At 41.8% G+C, this 25503-nt stretch overlaps 1 protein-coding gene across 1 annotated transcript in view; it reads left to right on the top strand.

Annotated features, from left to right (window-relative positions):
- CDC42BPB (CDC42 binding protein kinase beta) overlaps positions 1–25158 on the top strand; it is a 109732-nt gene extending 84574 nt beyond the window's left edge. The window contains exons 29-37 of the mRNA XM_058162769.1: positions 779–841; positions 11016–11612; positions 13136–13233; positions 13345–13429; positions 14138–14258; positions 14350–14467; positions 19583–19688; positions 19774–19844; positions 23331–25158. Coding sequence (XP_058018752.1) covers positions 779–841; positions 11016–11612; positions 13136–13233; positions 13345–13429; positions 14138–14258; positions 14350–14467; positions 19583–19688; positions 19774–19844; positions 23331–23462 — 1391 coding nt within the window. The 3' untranslated portion in view covers positions 23463–25158. The remainder of the gene's footprint in view (positions 1–778; positions 842–11015; positions 11613–13135; positions 13234–13344; positions 13430–14137; positions 14259–14349; positions 14468–19582; positions 19689–19773; positions 19845–23330) is intronic.
- The last annotated feature ends 345 nt before the right edge of the window (positions 25159–25503 follow it).

Genomic DNA, 25503 nt, shown 5'->3' with positions numbered 1-25503 from the left:
ATTATATTAGCGCCATATATTATAATTTTAGAGTAGTAAGAGAGCAGAATATTAACAGCAGTTTGAAATGAGAAAGCATACTGCTACCCAACTTTTTAAAAATATTCCACTTTCTTTAAATCTTCTGGAATAGAACTATTTTTCCTCATTTTGGAAGATAGGATGAGATAGATGGGATTATCCCAGTTAATCTTGGTTATAGAAATCATGAGAGCAATGTTTACTGAAAAATCTGGTCCTTCATCTCTACTGATTGAAGCTCCAAAATAGAAAAATCTTGGAGCACAGTCTCCTCCAAACCCAGAAGTGCTTTATCAGGAGGCAACTGGACTTTGTTATTTTTCTTTGAAGATATTTCGCTTCTCATCCAAGGACCTTCTTCTGCGGAACATATTCAAATAAAAATAAGAAAGTACAGTTGTATTAAGCATCTTTGGGATAACCATGACCTGGATGACTGAGAATCTCCATAGACAGTCTCCTCCAAAGTTCTCCTTTAAATAATCTGAGGCCAATACCGTACAGTTTGCATTGCTATACCTACTTTCCTATGAGCAAGCTTTACTAAATTCTGTGGACTTTTCATTTTGTTAGACTTGGATTGAATTACATTATTATTGAGGTCTGATATTTGATACCACAAAATGGTATTCGGTGCAGTTCTTTTAGCACATGCATATTTTGTCTATCAAATGGACGCTTTCTGTAAAAGAGTGGAAACCAGGGTTAGAATGAATATTTATATTAATAATTATTTTTCTTACCTTGTTACCATTAGATCGAGATAGAATAGCAATTGGCTCAGATGAAGGTCTCTATGTCATAGAGGTCACCCGTGATGGTAAGTAAATTCTTGATTGCATTTAGCAGATATGTGCCAAGGAATGAACTCCATCAGTTAATTCTTGATTATTTGCAGTATTCCCTTATATAGAACTTGCTTGTCTGACAAGAGATGAAAACTCAGAATACCGGCTTATTTAATGAACTGTTAAATGGTCATTTTCATGGGACATTTTGGATGGCACAGCTCTTAACTTTCACAAAAGGCATTTGTTCATTTGACAGCAAATGCATATTCATAGAGGCTAATCTGGTTTGTTCACTATTATTTCCTAATTACCTGATAAGCTACTTTTGTACCTTGCTTGGAAAAAAAGAGCCTGGCCACTAAGCTGTGTCTCTGGGTGATTTGTCTTTTGACATAATAAAATTCATCACAGAAGTACCCTTTGGGATACTGTGGAAGTTTTAGGTAATCTAGAATGACCAGCTTTTCAAACTCAGTCTTTTATTTTTACACAAATAATCATACATTCTTCTCTTCCTCTCTTGCCCCCCCTCCCGCACCCCATTCCTCTTTCCATAAGCTCAGTTGCAGGGAAAAGAAGCACACAATTTTGGAGCATGGCCACAAAGTGGCACCAGAACCAATGAATATTACATAACTTTGTTGAGATAGTTTGGTGATACAGAAAGAATGAATGGGAATTGAATTGCAAACAATTGTATGAAGGGAAAGTGAATGGGGTGAAGGAAAAGGAAAAACCAAATAAATTACAGTAAATAGAAAATTGATGAGATCCTCATAAAGAGGTTACAAGTTTAAAAATCAGGAATGTAATGTTATGATAAAAGCAAGGATAGAAGAAACTTTAAGAAACTTAAAGAAGCAACATACATGGACATACAGTCCATACATGGACTTCAAGTACTATGCTGGCTGGAAAATTCTAGAACCTGATATGTGATATATGATATGATTGATATGATATATGATAAGTTTTCACGGGTATAGGTAAATAGGTCTTGGCATATTCGGGTCTTTTCCCGTGTAAGGTTGAGAGTATCTTGGTGATGTTTCGACGAGGTCTCACTCATCATCTTCAGGCTGGTGCTTTCGGCTTCATGCTTGTGCGAGCAAAGCATGGTCGGAGCTGCCATCTCTCTATCAATACTGGTGGGGAGGTGGGGAATGTTGCTGTGAGCAGATTGGTTGGCTGTGTGGTTGCATCTTGATTGGTAGATGGAGTGGGTATTTGCAGATTGGTCGGCTGTTTCGTAGCATCCTGTGTGGGTGTGGTCCTAGTCTTTTGTTCCTGAGCTTTGGTGTTGTGGCCTCTGGAGTTCTGTGATGTGATGTCTTGAGCAGATGGGTGTGATGTAGCATCCCGGGTTTTGGTTTGGCTCCGAGTCCGAGGTCTTGTCATGTGTTCTTGGCGTGTGTCCGCTTGCTTTGTGTGGGGATCGGAGGGGGGTGCAGCAGCCAGTGGACAAACAAACGAGTCAACAAACAAGTCCCAGCCACAAAAATTGACACCGGACCCAGGATGACACACAACACACCACCAATCATCCTCACCAGAGTTGTTGTGGCTCCAGCCCTCCCCGGGCCTGGCCCCCTGCCAGAAAGTGATTCAGAGAGTGAGGTGGAAGGGCCATCAGGGCTCCCCTCTGCGGGGCCGGCCTCTCTGGCTCAGCTCCAGGAGCCAGAGGCAGGCCAGGTGGAGGAGGTGACGAGGCCTCTGTCTCCTGTACCTCCCCCCTGCCCAGGCACTGCTTCCAGACCCAGCTGTGGACAACCAGTCCTGATTAGATCCCAGGTTTCATAGACAAGAGAGGCGGGAACAACAGAAGAAGGGGTGGAGTAGGGCTAGAAAGTGCTGAGTCACGGAGCCACACCCCACGGGGTATTAAAGCAGGAGGGGCTGATCTACTACTTCGTGACGGACAAACCAAACTGACTGGAGAAAACTTGAGCTGAACTATTTGACTGAGCATTTGGCTTGGAGTGCTGTTTGTTCCTGACTTCCTGGTTGCTCCGGTAACGAGCTTCTGACACGCCGGCATCAAGGAAGATAAAAGAAAACCTTGGCAGACGCTCACTGGTTTGCTGCCAGAGCTGATAGCTGCCATGGACTAAATTGCCAGCTAATTGAGTCAATTCACATGCCTCCCAGATTGAGTTGGGGGGACAGAACAAGAGTCAAACCCAAACCCATCCCACAGACGAAACACAAACACCATCCAGAAGCCAGACCATGCTGGCACCACTGGCTGCTGCGCCCCCCTCCGATCCCCACACAAAGCAAGCAGACACACGCCAGGAACACATGACGAGACCTCGGACTCGGAGCCAAACCAAAACCCGGGATGCTGCATCACAGCCATCTGCTCAAGACATCACATCACATAACTCCAGAGGCCACAGCACCAAAGCTCAGGAACAAAAGACTAGGACCACACCCACACAGGATGGTACGAAACAGCCGACCAATCTGCAAACACCCACTCCATCTACCAATCAAGATGGAACCACACAGCCAACCAACCCGCTCACAGCAACACTTCCCACCTCCCCACCAGTATTGATAGAGAGACGGCAGCTCCGACCACGCTTTGCTCACAGAAGCATGAAGCCGAAAGCACCAGCCTGAAGATGATGAGTGAGACCTCGTCGAAACGTCACCAAGATACTCTCAACCTTACACGGGAAAAGACCCGAATATGCCAAGACCTATATATGCATATATATATATATATATATGTGTGTGTGTGTGTGTGTCTTTGGTTATTCGGGTTTTCTCCCGTGTAAAATTGGAAGTGTCTTGGCGACGTTTCGACGAAGTCTCATTCGTCATCTTCAGGCTTCAGCTTCGTGCTTCTGGGAGCAATGTGTGATCGCAGCTGTTTCTTCCTTTTAACTGCTAATGGGGGTTTGAACTGATTGGGTGGGAGCTTGGCTGTGCTCTGATTGGATGGGGTTTTTTTTGTGCTCTGATTGGATGGGGGTGTGTCCTGTGTTGGTGGGGGCTTGGTTGTGCTCAGTTTAGTCTGTGTTGCAGGGGAATTTGAGCTGGTGAGCTGCATAGCTGTTGTTTGGCTTTGTGGTCGTGCTACATCTTCATAGTGGGGGTCAGTCTGCTGCATGTATGGATTGGAGGGGTTTGAAATGGCTAATGTTGCAGCTGCGGTCTGGCTTCTGGTCCTTGGTCGTGCTTCATGATCAGTGTGGGTTTGGGTCTGCTTTCTGGGTGGATGTGCGGTGGTGACAGCACAACCAAGCCCCCACCAACACAGGACACCCCCCCAGCCAATCAGAGCACAAAAAAAACCCCATCCAATCAGAGCACAGCCAAGCTCCCACCCAATCAGTTCAAACCTCCACTAGCAGTTAAAAGGAAGAAACAGCTGCGATCACACATTGCTCCCAGAAGCACGAAGATGAAGCCTGAAGATGACGAATGAGACTTCGTCGAAACGTCGCCAAGACACTTCCAATTTCACACGGGAGAAAACCCGAACAACCAAAGACCTATATACAAACACCCGTGAAAACCTCAGAAAACAAATATACACACACACACACACACACACACACACACACAAACACACACAAACACACACACACACACATACATATCCCCATCCTACTCATTTTCTTATTTCATGTTGGTATTTATTATTCCTCTTCTTCACTTGCATAATGTTTAGCTTATCCTAAATGGGAGTAGTTTGATGGTGGGTGGATGTATGCATGTGGGTGTGTACATGTGTGTACAATACGTTAGGTTTGGAAATGAACTTGAGGGCATAGATAGAACAAAACTGAGATGATAAATAGCTTCTCTGCCCCAGAAATTAATTTAGTTATATATTCTGTAAACATCAGAACTTTCTGAATGCTTTCCAAAAGCATGTGATTTTTGGCATTTTGGGCTAATCTGGTATGGATTTGATTAGGATTGATTGGGAGCAAAATCAAATCTGTTTTATCTGGAAAGTAGGATAGTACGCACACTAACTAAAGCTAGAAAATCAAAAGTAGGAAAGCTAGCCATTTGAGCATGGGAAGCATTCTCAAACTATAGAAACTGTCTCCATTGCCTCCTGATGACTAGATAGATATGCCAAATGTTTGTCCCCCCCCACTTGGCAACAGTAAAGAAATAGTTTGTTATTGCCCTTTTCAAATATATTTTTTCAACTTTGCAAACTAGCCTAAAGCCATGGGTTTGTTTGTTTGTTTGTTTGTTTGTTTGTTTGTTTCTGATGTGTCTCCCATCCAGATCTATTCCTCATTGGCTTTTTTTTTTTTTTTGGCAATCTGGCAACCTAATTGGTACAAAATCATCCAAGACAGAGTACCGTATATACTCGAGTATAAGCCGATCCGAATATAAGCCGAGGCACCTAATTTTACCACAAAAACTGGGAAAAACTATTGACTCGAGTATAAGCCGAGGGTGGGAAATGAGGCAGCTACTGGTCAATGTAAAAAATAAAGATAGAGCCAAGTAAAATAACATGAATATTTATTTGAACGAAAAACAATAAAAGTGCAAAAGGGGGAAGGAGGATTCCCAGCTTTAGAAAATTTAGAACTACGCCGCCTTTGGTATGACCTGAGCATAGCTCATAAAATTATCTGCTACAATGTACTTCCTATCAATGACTACTTCAGCTTCAACCACAACAATACACGAGAACACAATAGATTCAAACTTAAAGTGAACCTCTCCAATCTAGATTGCAGAAAATGTGACTTCAGTAACAGAGTTGTTAATGCCTGAATGTGCTACCTGACTCTGTGGTCTCTTCCCAAAATCCCCAAAGCCTTAACCAAAGACTATCTAGTATTGACCTCACCCCATTCCTAAGAGGTCTGTAAGGCGTGCATAAGAGCACCAGCGTGCCTACCGTCCCTGTCCTAATGTTCCCTTTAGTTGTATTCCTTTTATGTATTCAATTCATGCTTATATTTATATAATTATTTAATATGTATTTGACAAAATAAAATGAATGAATGAATGAATGAATAGAATAGAATAGAATAGAATTTTTATTGGCTAAGTGTGATTGGACACACAAGGAATGAATGAATGAATGAATGAGTGAGTGAGTTACTTCAACAACATTGTCTCACAGAAATTGACAATACAACTGCAAGCATGAAAATGAGTCCTCCTTTAGCTTCCAAGGGACCAGGGTGCCTCTGAAGGTCAGTGCTCTAAGCACTAAGAACCCAGCACAAATCTAAGCCTGTATGCACACCAATAGTGAAAATACCCTGCACAGTGTCTCTTGGCAGAGAAGGTTAATTTTCATAGACGTTGGGGTGGCTTTTTTTTTTTTTTTGGCAGGGCAATAAGGGTCTCTAATATCATTAAACCCAAGTGTGAGGAAAAAGACAGCAGCTAAAATGTTAAGGCCAGTTGTGTGACCTTCTCCAATACAGTTGGCCTGGCTGTTTGCCAAAACTTAAAACACCCTCCCATCCCCCTCCCTGCTAAAGCTTCTTTCTTAAAACAATTGTGGTCTTTGCCTTTCATTGTGCCAATCGACTTTAGAAGTCTGTGTGTGTGTGTGTGTGTGTGTGAGAGAGAGAGAGAGAGAGAGAGAGGGAGGGAGGGAGTGCAAAAGGGGGAAGGAGGATTCCCAGCTCTAAACAAAGGAAATCCCGGAATGCCAGCGAAAGGCGGTGCTCACGTTCCTCCTCCCTTGCTCAAAAGCCCCAACATGATATTGGAATTGGATGCCATTATATACCTGCTGAGGATAATTTGAATAACTTGAAAGATATAAAAGCTCTAAACATATTTGTTTAAAAATCTAAAATCTATACTTAAAATAAATGAATATAAAGTAATAAAGTTCTTTAAAGTTGTAATTCACTTTGCTGCTGAAAAGAAAAGAAGCTTAACACCTTAAATGGTATTTATTAACTGAAATATCATCAAATCAAATATATAATGAGGTATATTATAATGACCTTTGTTTTCAGAAAGAAGCATGATGGAAGTTTTTCAATAAAGGGGAAATATAGAAAAACTTAGTGTCATGCTCATATATCATCTTTACAGATGTTGTTAACACTATACTATGGCAGCATATGATGGTACAATGTTTCAATCAATTTCAGGATGAAAAACTCATCAATGAGGAGGAGGAGTATAATTTATTAACCTTGTATGATATCAGTTTCTCAAGGACTCTAGAAGGACCCGAGGAAGAAATCTCTGCCCCTCCCACTTTCCCTTTCCAACCCAGCCTTCCAAGGGGACCTTTGAGGGAGAAATCTCTGCCCCCTCCCCACTTTCCCTTTCCAAGGCAGCCTTCCAAGAGGACCTCTCGAAAAGAGCGAAAGCTTTCTCCTGGCCGTTTTACCACCACCACACCCTCCACGCCGGCCATGGCACGAGCTCAGATTGCCGGCTGGGGATGATGGGCGCTGCAGTGCGATCTCGGGAGAGACTAGGGCGGAAGAAAGAATGACTGTTTCCCCACACCCTAGGATTGGGGAAAACATTGACCCCCCCCTTAGTTGCGGGAGAAGGGTTGCGCTTCAAAGCGGTCGCCTCCATCCATCAATCCATCCTTCCTTCCTTACTTCCATCCATCCATCCATCCTTTTTTTTTTCCCAGCGAGCGTGCGTGTGTGTGACATGCAAGCAAGACGCCTCACGGGCGTGTGTGTGTGTTTGTGGTGGGGTCTCGTCCCAGCCACCCACCCACTCGCTCCCTTTCCCTCTTCGGGCGTGGGCTGTTCCCGTTCGCCCTGGCCTCCGTCCTCCGATCTCCTGCGCTGGGAGCGAGCGAGCGAGCCAGCGAACCGGGCACCGCGGACTTTGGCAGGAGGAAGGTGGGAGGAAGCGGAGCTGCCGGCTGTGGGGGTTGAGGCGTGCAAGAGGAGTGGCGTGGAAAGGCCTTTTGTGTGTGTGTGCGTGTGTGTGCGCCTGTGTGCCCTAGGGAGGAAGCGGGCTGCCGGCTGTGTGGGGGTTGAGGCGTGCAAGAGGCGCGCCTCCTCCTCTTCCTCCACGCTCGCTCCTCTTGCCGCCTCAACCCCACCATCCCCACCCTCTCCAGCGTGAAGGTCACCTCCTCCTCTTCCAGGCGGCGGCGGCGGCGGCGGCGGCGGCGGCGGCAGCGGAGCGCCACAGCCGGCAGCTCGCTTCCCTCCCCACTGGTCCCAGTCCAGCCGAACGGTGAAAGCGACATGCCGAGCGCCGCCCGCCACCGCTCGCTGGATTGGGACCGCTTGGCTTGGGTCCGCGCGCGGGCGGGGAGCCGCCAGCCTTCTCGGCCGACGCCACCGCTCGGGAAACCTCCTCCTCAGCCGAGAAGGCTGGCGGCTCCCCGCCGCCGCCGCCGCCTGGAAGAGGAGGAGGTTTCCCGAGCGGTGGCGGGCGGCGCTCGGCATGTCGCCACCGCTCGCTGGACTGGGACCAGTGGGAGGAAGCGGAGCTGCCGGCTGTGGCGCCCGCCGGAGCCGAGCCGCCGCCGCCGCCGCCGCCGCCGCCGCCGCCGCCTGGAAGAGGGAGGAGGTGACCTTCACGCTGGAGAGGGTGGGGATGGTGGGGTTGAGGCGTGCAAGAGGAGCGAGCGTGAGGAAGAGGAGGAGGCGCGCCTCTTGCACGCCTCAACCCCCACACAGCCGGCAGCTCCGCCTCCCTAGGGCACACAGGCGCACACACGCACACACACACACAAAAGGCCTTTCCACGCACACACACAAAAGGCCTTTCCACGCCACTCCTCTTGCACGCCTCAACCCCCACAGCCGGCAGCTCCGCTTCCTCCCTAGGGCACACAGGCGCACACACACGCACACACACAAAAGGCCTTTCCACGCCACTCCTCTTGCACGCCTCAACCCCCACAGCCGGCAGCTCGCTTCCCTCCCACCTTCCTCCTTGCCAAAGTCCGCGGTGCCCGGTTGCCGCTGGCTCGCCGCCGCCTCCCAGCGCAGGAGATCGGAGGACGGAGGCCAGGCGAACGGGAACACTGCACCACCAGGGCTTCCCCGCCAATGCACAGCCCGCCAAGTTTGCGCCGTCCGCCCACCAGACACGGGAATGGGGCCGGCCTGGGGCGACAAATCCCGCGAGACCTCGGCGGGCCCGCTCCCGTCCCTCCCATGGGAGTCCGCTCGTACCCCTCCTGTGCGGGGTTCCCGAAGACGTAGACTCGAGTATAAGCCGAGGGGACGTTTTTCAGCACAAAAAACGTGCTGAAAAACTCGGCTTATACTCGAGTATATACGGTACATCTCCATTTCTTGTTATTCTGTCTACTGATCAAGACATTTTGATAATGTCTTCTTGAAACCCATTTTATTAGCATTTGGGTCCTTTCCTTTGTATTAAAAAAGGCAAGAAATAGAGAATTAATAAATAGTTCATATGTATTCATGCTGTACAGCTATAAATCCTCAAGTAACCCATCCAGGCAGATTCACAATAATATTAATTTGCAAGACAGTATGTGAGAGTAAAGAGGAAATATCATTCATTTTTATTCTTTCTAATCCAAAAGAATGTTGGAAAGGAATTATGTCATTTGCTTCATCCTTTTTCTCTTTCCTCCTAGTCCCATGAGTGGAGCTGGTATTATTAAGGGGTTAGAAAGAATTCCAGAAGCTGTGTTTTGCATGCTTTCACTACCTTGTTTGTATTTACATCACTTGCCGAATAGCAAATAGCCTTCAGGGGCTATTCATTTAAAGCAGTTTTTCTTGGATACTCTGGAGGTTTTTTAATGCATGTCCAAGCACTACAGCGCAGAAATCCTGCCACTATGTCATCCAGTTCCACGAAACTCATAAGCTAACGCCTCAGAATAATTATGACTTTTGGAAGGACTTCAAATATTAGCAGTAATGTTTACTACCCTGTAACTTGGATGTAATGTATTTGGATAATTGAAATAATTCTATCCGTCAACTAAATTTTCCCTTTTTACTCTTCTTTATTGAAAATTCATTTCTGATTTTCCAGAGCAATATTTCTGTTCCTATGCTTGTATTTATTATGCTGAACACGGGGAAGAGATTTTTATGATTTGTTAACTCATTTCTAGAGAAGGGACTCTCTTGAGTTTACAGGACAGAAGCAGATATGAGAATCTATTTTTTTTGAGACTATTGATCCATTTACATTCCGCAAGTATGTGTGATTTTCATATGGCCAATCTTAGGTTTCATACCTAGGCACATTTTACACAATGCCAAAAGAAGTAATGGTGTAATTCTTTGAATCGTGATTTCTAGAGAATTATTGATAGTTAAATATAAATTATATCATGTTTCTCTGTACCAAAGAAAAGTAGATTATTCAAATAGGCAGGCTTTACATTTTCCATGCTTCTCTATTGTAATATCTTTGTACAGAAGTACCTTTGAAGACAGTTCAGAAGCTTTAGCTAATATACCTGCCAGACTTTTGACAACATGTTTAAAAAATACTTATCCTAAAATACCTGCAGCAGAAGCTATTTGGTTTCTGAGCCCATTTCAAAGGGTTTTTATCTGATGTTTAAAGATCTGACTTCCCATGTATAACCCCAGCTATTGGCACTCAGAATCTTCTGATTCTATAGGGAAATTAAGCTTTCCATAACGAGGGCCTTTTCGGTAGAATTACTCACATTCTGGAACCTTTTCCATAACAGAGAAGGAGCAAAAGATAGGAAAATATGTACAGTCTTAGCATACCCTTTTAAACATCTTAAAAGGTAACTTTTTCTGAATGTTTACAATTATTCCTCTTATTTTTGCTTCTCCATGTGCACTTTAGTTTTGATTTTATTTGTACTGTTTCAAAATTCTGTATGAATAACAATTGTTATCTTTTTCTAGTATTTGTTCCTACCCCTCTCCTGGGCAGTATGAAGGTTTCTATTGATAAAATGATTGGGAAGTGAGATTTTCTATCATGGATCTTTTTTTCAGGAAACGATCCATAATTGCTTAGATTTTCATTTTCAGGATAAACTCGCAGCTCCACATGTGTTTAAAATGAAACATTTTGCTCCTGCTATGATAAAACTGTTTGGCTTTGTTATTGATTGATTGATTGCTGTTTTGAGGCAATTGTTCAAATCCATAATGAGATTTGTGCTGGTACAACTATGTCTTTGTTACAGTAAAGGATTACATATTTCTCAAACAATTACATTGTTAACATATCATGGCTCAACACATACATGCTCTTATGTGCATCTGTTATTTTCCCTAGTGATTGTTCGAGCTGCTGATTGCAAGAAAGTCTACCAGATAGAGCTTGTTCCCAAAGAGAAAATAATAGTTCTCATTTGTGGTCGGAATCATCATGTTCACTTGTATCCTTGGTCTTCTCTGGATGGATCAGAAAGCAGCTTTGATGTCAAACTTCCTGAAACAAAAGGCTGCCAGTTCATTACAACTGGAATGCTGAAGAAGAGTTCTTTACCAAGTTTGTTTGTGGCCGTTAAGCGACAGATTCTCTGCTATGAGATTCACAGAACTAAACCTTTCCATAAAAAGTTCAATGAAATCCAAGCTCCTGGCCATGTACAATGGATGGCGGTATTCAGAGACAGGCTTTGTGTTGGCTACCCATCCGGTTTCTCTTTATTGAACATCCAAGGAGATGGACAGTCTATAAGCCTGATAAATCCCACTGATTCTTCACTTGCATTCCTCTCGCAACAGTCTTTTGATACCCTTTGTGCTGTGGAGCTCAGCAATGAGGAATACCTACTTTGCTTTAGCCTGTTGGGAGTATACGTTGATGCACAAGGTCGAAGGTCACGCATGCAGGAACTAATGTGGCCCGCGACTCCCGTTGCATGTAGTATGTATATGTTTTTCTGTTTCTGTATCTTTGATTCCTTCACTTCAATTTGTGAACAACTGATAGGCCCAATAGCCGATTTGACTCAGCATGGTGCCTAATTTACATGCTCTCTAAGCTTGCTTCCAGATTTTGCAGAAGAAACTATTTAACAATTATGGAAATACTGTGCTGGATTTCATTCAACCATTTTTTTTTGTTGCCTGCCAGTAGTATAAGACATGCTTCACTCTATGTATTGCTTAGTGTGGTATATGAGCCTAATCTTAGTGTGAAATCAGCCACTTCAGAGTCCTAAGAAAAGGCAGATTCCTCCTACAACTTTGCTTTTAGTAATATAGACAGAAAGTTATTCACCTTACTTTTATTACTCACTGTACTGTATGAATTTGTGACCCTGGTGTGATTGGTGTGAAGAGGGAGTTCTCTCTTCCCTAGCCCTCTTTTTGTGTGTGGTGAGGGAAGGGTTTTGCTGATTTTAAACGCTACTCTGTGGTTCTTCTGGTGAGGCTTGTTTTCATCTTGGGTTGCTTTTAACTCTTACTATTTTGCTTTGCCCTCCATCAAAATTGGAGATAATATTAATCAACCTGCAAATACTTGAATACTCAAATTAAAATGACTGCCCTTCATCCCAGCCAGAATATACCATGTTTCCCTGAAAATAAGACCCTGTTTTATATTTTTTTTGAACCCTGAAATAAGTGCTTGGCCTTATTGCCATGCGCTCAAAAGCCCGATTGGGCTTATTATCAGGGGATGTCTTATTTTGGGGGAAACAGGGTATGAATTCATTGCAGGAGAATCCCTTAAAGATATGTATGAAATCTACTGTTACAAAATAAGGGAACGGTTATTCGGTATGATATTCAAAAGGAAATGCCATCCTTTTATTAAACTGAAAGATTTTTATTGGTAAACTGAAATCTAACCACTGAATGGGAAATGCTTCAGTTAATGTGCTGTCAAAAATGCTATCTATGGGAGATTCTGTGTTTAGAACAAGTTTTCCTTTTGAGTATCAGATAGAAATATGGGATAATTGTATGGCCTTTTTTTAATGAGCATAACTAGCTGCCCAGAGTGATTGAATATCAGGCAGAAGTTTATTATGTAAAACCTTCTGAAAACATAGTAAGTAAACACCATTATTCATTAGACCTATTTCATCGCCCTGTTATATATTCAAAATGAATGTTTTAATATGGATGTTTGAGTATTTGATTAAACATGAAGGTAGGATATAGATTAAGTAAGTATATAAATGTAATATTTCTTTTGTATAAAGTGCCAGCTATTGGGCCAGAATTTTGGCTTTATCTGTTTCTTTCAAAATTCAAGTGCCCACCTGCAGTCAAAAGTGGAATAGCTCCAGTGAGGATTTTCGATGCTCATGAAAATTTTGCATAAGAAACCATTCTCCAGTTTTAATCAGCATGAGAAACAGCAGCGGTAAACACTGAGGTGCTCAATTTTATCTCAAATATATGGAGCCATAAGAGATTTTGTTTTTTTCTCTCCAGGTTGCAATCCATCCTATTTAACCGTGTACAGTGAATATGGGGTTGATGTTTTTGATGTTAACACTATGGAATGGGTCCAAACTATCGGTTTAAGAAAGGTTAGTATTTTGAGTGTAGAGTAAAATGTGCTTTATCATTTTCTGAAATCTTCATTGCATTGTACTGAAGACCTATTCTAAAAAGCTTCTCTCACTTTGCCTTGATAACAGATCCGACCTCTAAACGTTAATGGCACATTGAATCTCCTTAGCTGTGAACCTCCTCGGTTAATTTATTTCAAGAACAAGTTTTCAGGTTGGTAGACAGATGGAGAGGGGCTTATTCTCGTTGAATTTTGGGGAGTCTAATTTTAATTTAGTATATTGTACCTATTTATATTTTAGTTTTTATCATGACTTGAACATAGCAAAGCAAGGAAAAGACTGGAATAAAGTGGTTTTTATTTCAATAAAAAATAGATAGTAGGATTTACTCTCTTTTTTTAGTGCTTCACTAAAAATAATAGGCATCTATTAAGGTTTTGTAACACTATTTTATTTTAATTGTATTGTATAATTTATTTTAATTGTATTGACTTAATTAGCTAAAAGAAGATGATTGTATTTGCGTAAATAATACTATGGGTCAATTAGGCCAGTATTGTCATGACTAGTGGCATATGATGGAGACACTCTTACCTGAAGGTATCAGAAACTGAGGAGTAGAAACTTTTCTGTGAAACGACTGAATTAAGTCTCTTATTCACACAGCCCTTTATGGAAAACATTACTAAAATTAAAATATCCACATCTTGCAGTCAAACAACAGTTCTAGAAAGCAATCTGTGATTTATGTGTAATAGGGCTATGCAGATCTAGAGATCTCCACAATACAATAGATGAAAATCTGGAGAGCAGCCTGTAGGAGATTGTATCTTAACTATGTAATTGCATTATATACATATACATACATACATACATACATACATACATACATACATACATACATACATATATTTTACAGGAGGAGCTGCTCTTAGTGTGCCAGAAACATCTGACAACAGCAAAAAGCAAATGCTCCGTACTAGAAGCAAAAGACGATTTGTCTTTAAAGTTCCCGAAGAAGAAAGATTACAACAAAGACGGTAAGGCTTGCAGGTTTTTGTCACAACCTGGGTGGAAAGGGAATCTTTCCCATGCTGAAAAATCATTATTTGATACCCTTTGTTGATTCAGAGAGATGCTCCGAGACCCCGAGCTCAGATCCAGAATGATTTCCAACCCCACCAATTTCAACCATGTGGCTCATATGGGACCAGGAGATGGAATGCAAGTGCTCATGGATCTGCCATTGGTAAAACAACCCCCCAAAAAATGTTCCTAGGGAAAGCCTTCACTCGGCTGATTTGTCAGAGGACAAGTCGGCCAGGAGTTTTGCAGTCAAAACAGGGATACTCTTTGTTTTCTGAGGGGTAATTGAAATCATTAAGCAGGCCTAAAGTGGTTCCTATAAAGAATTTAGAGGTTGGCTGTAATTCAGTCTCTTACACTTGATTGTATTAGCGATTCTGGTTGTTTATCAGCTGCTTGTGTTTTAATTTTTTTTAAAAATCCTTGTTATTTTTCATTTAACTCTTTTAATTTAAATGGACAGCCTTATATAAGTAGACCTCAACTTAACAATCCTTTGTTTAATGACCGCTCGAAGTTACAAAGGCACTGAAAAAATGTGATTTATGATAATTTTTTCACATCGCTATTGCTGTAGCCCCATCCTCATGTGATCAGATTTTGGGCAGTTGGCAACTGGCATGTATTTTACGAAGTTGCATTGTCCCAGGATCATACGATCACCCTTTGTAACCTTCCTAGGTGGCTTCTCACAAGTAGTGGCGGGGGGAGCTGGATTCCTTTAACAACTGCCTTGCTTAGCAGTGGAAATGTTGGGCTTAATTGTGGTCATAAATTGAGGACTACCTGTGCATTGAATAAATAAATAAATAAATAAATACTCCTTTCACAATGTCTATGGAGATTCTCAGTCATCCAAGTCATGGTTGTCCCAAAGGTGCTTTTTCTTTTCAACTGGATTTTCTGCTTTTTCTTTGAAGACGTTTCACTTCTCATCCAAGAAGCTTCTTCAGCTCTAACTGGATGGTGGGCAATGGAAGGATTTATACTCCTTGCAGACAGCTGGTCATTTGCATTCTTTTAGAGAGTCTTTGAGGTCACCTGGAGGTTTATCTATGTCATCAGGGTCACCTGAATGGTGTAAATAGGTGTGGAATCTTCTTAGTACTGTTGAAAAGACTGTGTTGTATATTGGAGATAGATTTATTTATTTATTTATTTTATTCAATTTTTATACCGCCCTTCTCCCGAAGGACTCAGGGCGGTGTACAGCCATATAAAATCCACAATATAAACATTAAAACAAGATTAAAACAAAACATATTACTGGGTGGCCGAAATTTAAAACAATTTAACAACCTTAAAATATAAATAACCCCAATTAAAATTCAATAAAACTTTTAACCTAGTCCCGCTTGAATAAATAGGTGCGTTTTCAGCTCACGGCGAAAAGTCCGAAGATCAGGCATTTGACGTAAACCAGGGGGAAGTTCATTCCAGAGCGTAGGAGCTCCAACAGAGAAGGCCCTTCCCCTGGGGGCTGCCAGCCGACAGGAAGGACACGGGTCCAGTAAACATGTGGTTGCATGTAACCTCCCCAGCAACCTGTCCATGTCCTCGAGAGCCACAGACTCAAACTCTTCCCAAACAACCTCAACAAGACGTGCATCTGTCATCCCACTTGGATCATCGCAATTTTGGTCTAAGCTATCCCGAAGCTGAACGATTTTATCGTATAGATAACCGTTAAACTCCTCAGCACGTCCCTGTAAGGGGTCATCCCGCCCCTCCTGGTGAAGGAGGGAGCGAGTCACCCGAAACAGGGCGGCCGGGCGGTTATCTGCCGATGCAATGAGAGTGGAAACGTAGGAACGTTTCGCCTCCCTCATTGCCACTAGGTAGGTCTTAGTAAAAGATCTCACTAGTGTCCGATCAGCCTCGGAACGGCTAGACCTCCAGGTACTCTCTAGGCGTCTTCTCCGGCATTTCATCTCCCTCAGCTCCTCAGAGAACCAAGGAGCCAATTGAGATCTACGCCGGGTCAGAGGCCGCAAAGGCACAACACGGTCCAAAGCCCCAGCCGCGGCCCGTTCCCAGGCCGCAACTAGTTCTTCAGTTGTGCCGTGGGCAAGATCCTCAGGGAACGGCCCAAGCTCCGTCCGGAACCTTTCAGGTCCATCAGGCGCCTGGGACGGAACCAACGCATTGGCTCCGTCTTCCTGCGGTGGTGAGCGGCGGTCCGAAAGTCCAGGCGAAGGAGAAAATGATCTGACCATGACACCGGTTCCGTCACTAAATCTCCTAATTCCAGATCATTAATCCACTGTCCAGAGATAAAAATCAGATCTAGCGTGCCTCCCCCCGTGTGTGTAGGGCCATCAGTTACTTGAATCAGGTCCATGGCCGTCATGGAAGCCTGGAACTCCTGAGCTACCGTTGATGACAAGCCGGCCGATGGCAAGTTGAAATCACCCATGACCAAAAGTCTGGGAATCTCAACTGCCACCCCGGCAAGCACCTCCAGCAGCTCAGGTAGGGCTGTAGTCACGCAGCAAGGAGCCAGGTACGCGATCAACAAACCCATCTGATTCCTATGGCCCCACTTCACAAGGAGGGATTCACAACCAGCTATCTGAGGCACAGTGGACTCCCTCGGCTCTAGGCTTTCTTTAATCACAACCGCCACCCCCCCACCCCTACCTTGGGCCCTCGGCTGATGAAATGCACGGAAACCCGGAGGGCACAGTTCAACCAGGGGAACACCCCCCTCTGTGCCCAACCAGGTCTCCGTAATGCCCGTAAAGTCCGCGGACTCCTTCTGTATAAGATCATAAATCAAGGGAGCCTTATTAACCACAGACCGGGCATTGCACAGCATCAGCCGAAGACCCAAGCTCTGAGGATCTTGGCCATCCGGGGAACGAGTAAGGACTGAGGGGCCGGAGCACGTGATCGCTTTTAAACATCGAGCACGTGCTCCCAGGGAACGATACGACCCCTTGCCTCCGCCATGTCTGCCTCTCCCACTTACCGTACAGATGGAATAACACTCTATGCTCTGAACATCCCCCTCCCCCCCGTCTTCGGACCCGATGAAATAAAGCCGTGAGCACGCACTGGGACTGGACATACCCTCCCCCCCCAGTGGGTTTTTCCCCCCCACCCATCTCATCCCTCCCCCCCGCTCCCAACCCTTAAAATCCCCATTAAAACTCCCCTTAAAAAATCTATTAAAACAACTAATTAAAAAGCCCCTAAGCCTCCTATTTTTAGCATGCCACCTCTCGGGGCTCCAAAGCCCGTCCTCAAGGTGGGCCCTCGATAATATGGAGGGCCAAACCCGCGAGAGAGGGGCATCTCGCAGAGCAAGAAGGTCAGCCGCGGTAAACGTTCGCATCACAGAGAAAGTCCGGCAAGAGGCCCATCCTGGGCTGGTCAAGATGGTAACAGATGATAAAGTGACCACGACCAGTCTGTCCTGATGGGAAACAGTCAATGGTAATCCTTATGCGGTAAATGACCAAACCGCTAACTCAGTCAATTTACCACCCCATATAAATAACCAGGGGTGGACTATGGAAGAAGGAGGGGGGAGGACCGATGATAAAGATGTTAAGATGTTAAATAATAAAAGGGATATCCGCTGGGCCCGTGGGCCTTCCTCAAGGCAACCACCAGGTATCCACGCCACCTGCAACCACCAGGTATCCACCCCCTCAGGTGACCCTGATGACACAGATAAACCTCCAGGTGGCCTCAACGACTCTCTAAAAGAATGCAAATGACCAGCTGTCTGCAAGGAGTATAAATCCTTCCATTCCCCACTATCTAGTCAGACCTGAAGAAGCTTCTTGTACGAGAAGTGAAACGTCTTCAAAGAAAAAGCAGAAAGTCCAGTTGCCTCTTGGAAAAAAAAATAGCACCTTTGGGACGTCCTTTCACAAAGATTTGTTAGCTATTTCAATCCAAAATTTCTTCTACTATTGACATCTTTTCCAACACTCCTATGGTCACAGGCAAGACACTAATCAGAAAAATATAAAGGATCCCATTAGTTAATAGGCCTGACTGAAGGCAGAGGAAAAGGGAAGGGAGAATCCAAACCCAACCCTTGGCCTTCATTCTGAGGTAGGCATATGGAAAATGATGTCTTAATAGTCCCTGTAATGCTGTTTTGAGAGCTGTTGCCAGGATCTCACAAGGACGTGGAAAATGAAGTAAATTGCCAGGCATATGATAGTGTTTCTGAATAACTCTTCTTTCCTCCTTCCTTTTCTTGTTTCTTTTGTCTAAAATAATAGAACGAATTTCCTTCCCCCTCATCCTCCCGACATTCTGCTCTGATATCATCTCCAACAGGCTTTGAGCACGTCTATCACATGAGTCCTATCTCTGCTGATCTCTTTCTCCAGAGTGACCATTCCTCCTCAATGCTTTCCTCCTCTTCCTGCCCCTCCTCTGCTTCTGTAGCAAGGGTAGGAGCAGCTCTTTAGGAACTGAAGTGGATGATCGTGTGCATTAGACCTCTCAGCTGGCTAACCTCCGTGTGAATAAGCTTGTGCTTTCCTGCCCTGAGTCCCGCAGTTAAAACAGCAGGCTGCCAGTGCAAAATCTAAAATCCCGTCTTCTCTAATAGGCTAATAATCTAGGATAAGAGAGTAACCATCCTTCCAGTGGCAGGAGGCAAAGAGAAAGCTTATTGGAGAATACTCAATATTTGTTTCATTTGCAACCAAACTGCCAGCATTTACTATCATAGCTGCCAAATGCAGCAAAAGTAAAAGGCAAATCATGTTCCCATTTTATCACTTGGAAAGCCTAGAGGCATAATTTGCAATCAAATTCTGTTCCTTATGCTGCATAATATCAGACTGTAATAGCACATTGGCAAAATCAATAAGATCACACAATTAATAGAATATCACCAAATCCAAAATAAGGCATTAAGTTATAACTTTGGCTATGCATTAGCCTTCAAGAGAGAAATAAAGCTATAAAGCAAAAGATACTTTGATGTGGCTCATTCAGACAGACTTATTTTTCTAATAACTTTTGTAAAATGTCTCCAGCTACTGGAAAGAACTGAGATTTAAATACTGACCTTTTTACTTGCTTTTTGGGGTGGAATGGCTATATTTATCCCCTTGCTGATACCTTCAGCAACATGCTTTGCTTTATATGATTCTCAGTAGTCAAGATGAAACAAATTTGTAAAAAAAAAAGAAGAGCTTCTTATACTGATTTCAGGTTTTAAATATTTTTAAAGGCTCTGTGTTTAAAAAAGAAACTTAAGTTGAAAATATCCATCTAATTGAGTTTGGTTACATTTCTGCTACAGACTGGTTTACCTTCTTCACAAGATGAGAAGGTTTGTCCTCCAACAAGCAACATTTCACGCCAAGCACCTCACAGAAATAAAAGCTACATTTCATGGCCATCTTCAAGTAAGAGTCGAAGTAGATCTCTTTCAAAGCTATAAGCTTCATAAGCTTCTCCTAGGAGAGATTCTCAAACACCTTTGCTTTGCAGGTGGCAGCGATCAGGGAGCAGCCATGCCCTTGCGAAGTATGTCTGATCCAGATCAGGAGTTTGACAAAGAGGTGAGAGAAATCTCTATATCCTCACAGGTTTTCAAATAGTGAGGTGGATTTAGAAAAATGGTTGATACACTAGAGGGTACTTAATATTTTTAAAAATATGTTTCTATATCTGAATGTATGTGTATATAATCTCAACCTATGATATTATATAAAATTATGCTGCAGGCCAATATACGTGTTATAGGATCCAATCTGGGTCAGTCACCAAGACCAGAGGTTTAGTCTTCCGAGCTTTCGGATTCATGCTGGAGCCCATCCTCGAGGAACTTCTCTCTAGCAGAGCGTGTGTCCCGGGGACTGACTCATGGTGGATCCTGCATCATGCAGCAGTGCTGCTTGTCTGTCTGAAGAGTTTGAGAATCCAATAATGGCCTATTTCTCAGTAAATAAGCTTTTTAGTGGAGCCCAGATCTTAATGACTTCATGGACACATTTATGTTCTTTTCTTGGCATCAGTATAAGTGGCTACCATTGCCTTTGAGAATACCACCATCCCTTTTTTGGGGGGGGGTACTTCCCAATCTAGCCTACAACTTTAGAATTCCTTGGAAGGGTCCCATTAATACTCACCCAGCCCAATCTTGCTTAGCTTCCAAATCCAGTCAAGAGTTACCAGCTGCAGTCAACTGCTAGACTGCAAAACATTTTATTGTTCAACCAATGTCTGCATAACCAGCATGCCAAATTGCAGAATTTAGTGCTGTCCAAAAATCTTAACTTAGAAGTCTCTGTTCCCACCATATTTTCAAACAATCCAATTGAAAGCCTAAATTCTCTACAAATATGTACTTGGACCACTTTTCAAAATTAGCATTTTTTCTTAGGGAAACTAAGAAGTTATTCATAAGTTTTTAAAGGACAAAGATGGCTTTGATTTTTTTTAACTTGGACCCATCCTAGTTAATGGTTTACTGTTGCATTACCATTAATAACTTCACTGGATGTTGGAGAAATTCTCAATTACAACCAGGTGTAGTTTTGAGTTTTAATGAATTTAATCATTAGAAAACTATTATTGGGGGAAAAACACATGCTGCAGAAGAAAAACTACTGCAGTCCTTCCACGTTAGAAGCATAAACTACATTTTTTAGTCTATTGACTACTGGGGACATTAGAAGAACAGATCGAAATCAAAGGGGCTTCTTCTTTTTACCCCTCTTTTTTCTCTGCTCTCTCCTCATTGGAAGTTGAATCAGCTTTTCTGTTTTCTGTAATAGAGAACAGTTGCTTTCCCTCTACCAAGAAAGTTTTCAGAGAGAGATACTTTTTGTAACGTGGTATATAGCTTCCTCCGCATATATATTTAGCTGTCCTTTTGGATGTTACGCATTTGTCACCAGAAATTCTTAATAGGCTTGGTTTTACTGGTTCATGTATTTTGCTACATATGGACCCAAGTGAATGAATCGAAGGATTCAAATCTGGTTTTCTCAGTTTATTCCCTACACTATTAGGCAGCATTTTTTTAAAAAAAATAATCTAGCTATCTATTGCTTTCAATTAAAAAGGCATCTCTAGATGACTTACACTTTAGGATTAAAGAGAACAAATAATACCCAATGATACATTGGGGAAAAAACAAAGTGAGTTCATATGAGATTTTGTATTTGAATCAATGCGGGAGCTTGTATGTATGCTTACATAGAAAGAGCAGCATATGGATTGTACTCTATGGATTGTTGCCTTATCACAGCATTTGTTTGAACCATAGCATTAGATACAGTTTTTACAACCACAGCACAATCTTGGCAAGTATACCTTCAAGCAATGTAGCCATTTAATCTGTTGTCTAAATAAATTCTTCTTTTCCCAATTAAACTGACTGACACTATAACGCATCTGCTATGAAGCTAAACATTATGAATAATTAACAGCATTCCAAAATATCAAAAAAATTGTCCAAGGAAGGACAGTGTTTTGAATTCCTGCTATCAGCAGGATATCTCACAAAACAGCTATGGATGCAAAGGCAGAGCTGTGGATATATTTAACTGCTTCATAAATCTCTAATTCTTTTTTGTACCACTTAATAATAAAAAAGATCATTGGTCAATTTTATCTTTACGGTCTGTTCTCAAACTAAGTATGGTGGAATTCTGCCCTGAGGAAATTATACAATTACATACTTGGCATAGTTTGGCCATACATTTCCTTGTTCAGCTATAGGTCAAACCACATTCAGGATATAATTCCAACAGAATCTTTCTTTGCCTATTGCAAAAGAACATTAGAAAAGGAATGGATGGAAGGGAAACGAAAACAAAAAAATTTGGATCCATTGTTTTGTGCAAAAACTGCATCTTGCTAAGCAAAATTAAAACTCACCATGTGATTAGGAAACTAATCCAGATGGAGATAAATTGTAGTTTGTTATCCCATGAAATATTGTGAATATGTGCAACAAACAAGTTTGTGTGTAGTAATGACGTTACTTATCAGTATGAGAAATATCCAAAGTTTCTTTTAGCGTTTTAGAAGGCTGTATTTATGATTATACATCTATCGCCCTGGAAATATCCACTGTATATTGACATAAATTCCGGTTAACTTACTACTTTCTTTCATTGAAAGGATGTTAGTGAAGAATGGTGGGCATTTGCTCATGACTTTAATATATTTAGGGTTTTGAGGTTCAGTAGTTTAGTAGTTTTAGTAAATACATTAATACATTAAAATACATTAATATTGATGCTTCCTAATTTGCTAAATGAAACATCAGCAAAAAATAACCTCACCAAGCTCAAAAAAGCAGCAAGGACCCCACAGTTCAAACCTTGAGCTAAAATATTCTCTTATCGGTACTAAAATATCTGAAGTTGCCTGATGAGACTATGTCAGGATCTTAAAGAGTTTTGTATTTTCGAAGGCCAAAATCTCCTATAACTTAAAAGTTATTGGAGAATATTCTGTTATAGAGAAGGCTATTCGTAAAATAGGTTTGTGAACAAATTCATGGATACCTATAAATGTACCGATACATTTTCCTCTCAAATTTAATTTGTTTGATTTTAATATTTTTGCTTTTGTGAACTGCAAGTTTCTTTTTAGAATATTTGATTGCTCCTATTGGCTTCTGAAGCTGTCTGGACTCGGTTCTTCTGATTAGTGATTTAAACAGAGCTGTTAATCAGTGTAATCAATGACAGAATATCATTTATTTAAACAAAAAAAAAGCAAAAAGAAACATGAGAAGAAAGAGACAAACGGAGAAATTTTGTAAGAATATAGGAATATAGATGAGGGTTTAAGTTAAAGACTAGGAGAAAATATGATTTTGAAGAGGAAATTGGAGGAAGAATAAATCTACACTATTTTCACACTTCTGAGGGCACATAATAGGGTGGGAGATGTTAGATGTGGAGGAGAAGGGGTCCTTTCAGGGGCAGTTGGCTGCGCCTTTTCTTTTGTTAGATTCATCTTTGCAATTCTTGGTCTAGAAATAGAATGTGACTGGAAGTCATTGTTTTTCTGTTCCTTTTTAACAGCCTGATTCGGATTCTACCAAACACTCAACTCCTTCCAACAGCTCTAACCCTAGCAGTCCCCCAAGTCCCAACTCTCCCCATAGGAATCAGCTGACGCTAGATGGATTAGACCAATCAACCTGTGATGCATAACACTGCAGCTTTCTCCATTGATTCTCCCATTTGGGATTGTCTGCTATGTCGTGGAGCATCAAAAGCAGGACATCTGCCTCCAACAACAGTGCCAAGACTGATGCTTAATTTTTAGCATTGCACAAAAGTAAATTCCTGTATCTAGATTGTAGATTTAAGGGCATAAAAAGGAGGCAAGAGATCTTTATTGCTATAGTAATAACTACATTGTTTTTTTTTAAATGTAAACTGTTCACTCTTACACTCAAGGTGGATCCATTTCTGCACAGCTGTGATACTCTCATGACATACAGTAAAGGCTACTGATAAAATTTTCATACTTAAGCTGAAAAAAAGAGAGATGCTGATAGTTTTTACTACTATACAGTACCAGGAATGTTATTTTTCTATAGGATAATGCAATATCTCATTATCAGCAAATTCTTTTTAGAAAAAAATGCAGACCTTTGCATACTATGAAATAAAAGCAGCCTAGTTACATCCTTGGCTAAATATATTCTAAATATATTGTTTGTTTCTTTTTTCAAAATTTAGAAGGATGATAGGGAGTCGTAGGGCCATTTCCAGCTTCAGTAGAATAAAACAGGAAAGTGAAAACAGAAGTTCTAGATTGTGGCCTTTTAACTTACTTAGCCATTACATATGTTCTCCGCTGTATAAATGTCTTTCTACTGAAATTTTAGTCATGTACATAAAGAACTTATCAGAAATGTTTTATCCTTACCCTACTTTTTTAATCTGATTAGCTAGGACAGGGCTTTTGTTTTTAAGCAACATACTGTTGGAAAACAGATTTTACTGTTTTTCTCACAGTCCATCTTCTCAAACCTTTTTGTAATTTCTCTTTGGATTATTTTTTTCAGAGTAAAAGATAACACTACATTTTAAAAAGTTTTACTAGGCCAGCATTCTCTTGAGATTGCTCCCCGATGGCTGCTTGTATGAAGGGGTTGTGTAGTAATAAATCGCTTCTGATTTTTCTTGGTAACCAAAGTGGAAGCTTAGAAGGGTGTGTATATGAGGGTACCTCGTCTTTCCCCCACCACGACTTCCCTTAATTCATTATATCCTCACCTGCATGATGATCCCAACCCCATGATTGCTCATTAAAAGTACTGAATGTGTAGGGGAGGAAATGCACAGCACATTCCTGTATATTTTGCAGCAGTGACATATTTACATGTATATTTAATCTCATGCTTCCATGTATTATACATTTAGTAACACTACCTACCCACCCATCCTAGTGATCATGTTTAATTTTAAAGCGTGTAATTAATTCTATGGCTGGCATATTCAGTTTGTCATTGTCACACTAGTGTGCCTTCTGTGCCAATTTGATGACAGTTGGATGTCAATTGTTTTAAAATCTGGTTTCTATGGGCTAATACTATACCAATGGCTAACACTCTTTCCTGAGACACTGTATAGGACATGCACTTATCCCTAGTTTAAACCAAGTGGTTCTAGTCAACATTTAATTCTGTTTCATTAAGTGTTTGACAATATTTGCTCTTTCTCAGATTCTTGATTAATAAAGCTCAGTTTGAGCTGGACACTACTGCTTTGGGGGTTTTTTCTGGTTTTTACTCTTTTTTTAAATGTATGTCTCAAGTCTTTGTAATTATTGAATTGTGAGAACATTTTTGAACAATCTACTTGTCAATAAAGCAGAAGAGGGATGTTTTAAAAAGTTTCTGGTTGTCCTGTCATTAATTATCATACGTTGTATGGGTATACTATGTATATACGTACAATGACAATAAACTTTACAATTAGATAAATGCGCATAATTCTTTGGAAAGCACTGTGGCACGATTCTTATCTCTACAGAAATAGGGAAAAGAAATATCCTGCAGCATTCTCATTTGGGGAGAGAGAAAAACTCCTACATAATCAGGTTTGTTGGTGCAAGAGCTTTTATCAACCTTTCCTCTTCAATCAAAAAACAACAACAAACAGCTACAGCAGCAGCTGAAATGGGAAGAATGCTGTGTTCCCTTTTCAGTTTGTCGCAAAGGCAAACTTTGTTAATCTTTTC

Source organism: Ahaetulla prasina, chromosome 1, assembly GCF_028640845.1.
Source record: "Ahaetulla prasina isolate Xishuangbanna chromosome 1, ASM2864084v1, whole genome shotgun sequence".
Taxonomy (NCBI): Eukaryota; Metazoa; Chordata; class Lepidosauria; order Squamata; family Colubridae; genus Ahaetulla; species Ahaetulla prasina.
The sequence above is the reverse complement of the archived record's forward strand: the minus strand, read 5'-3'. Positions and strand labels throughout refer to the sequence as shown.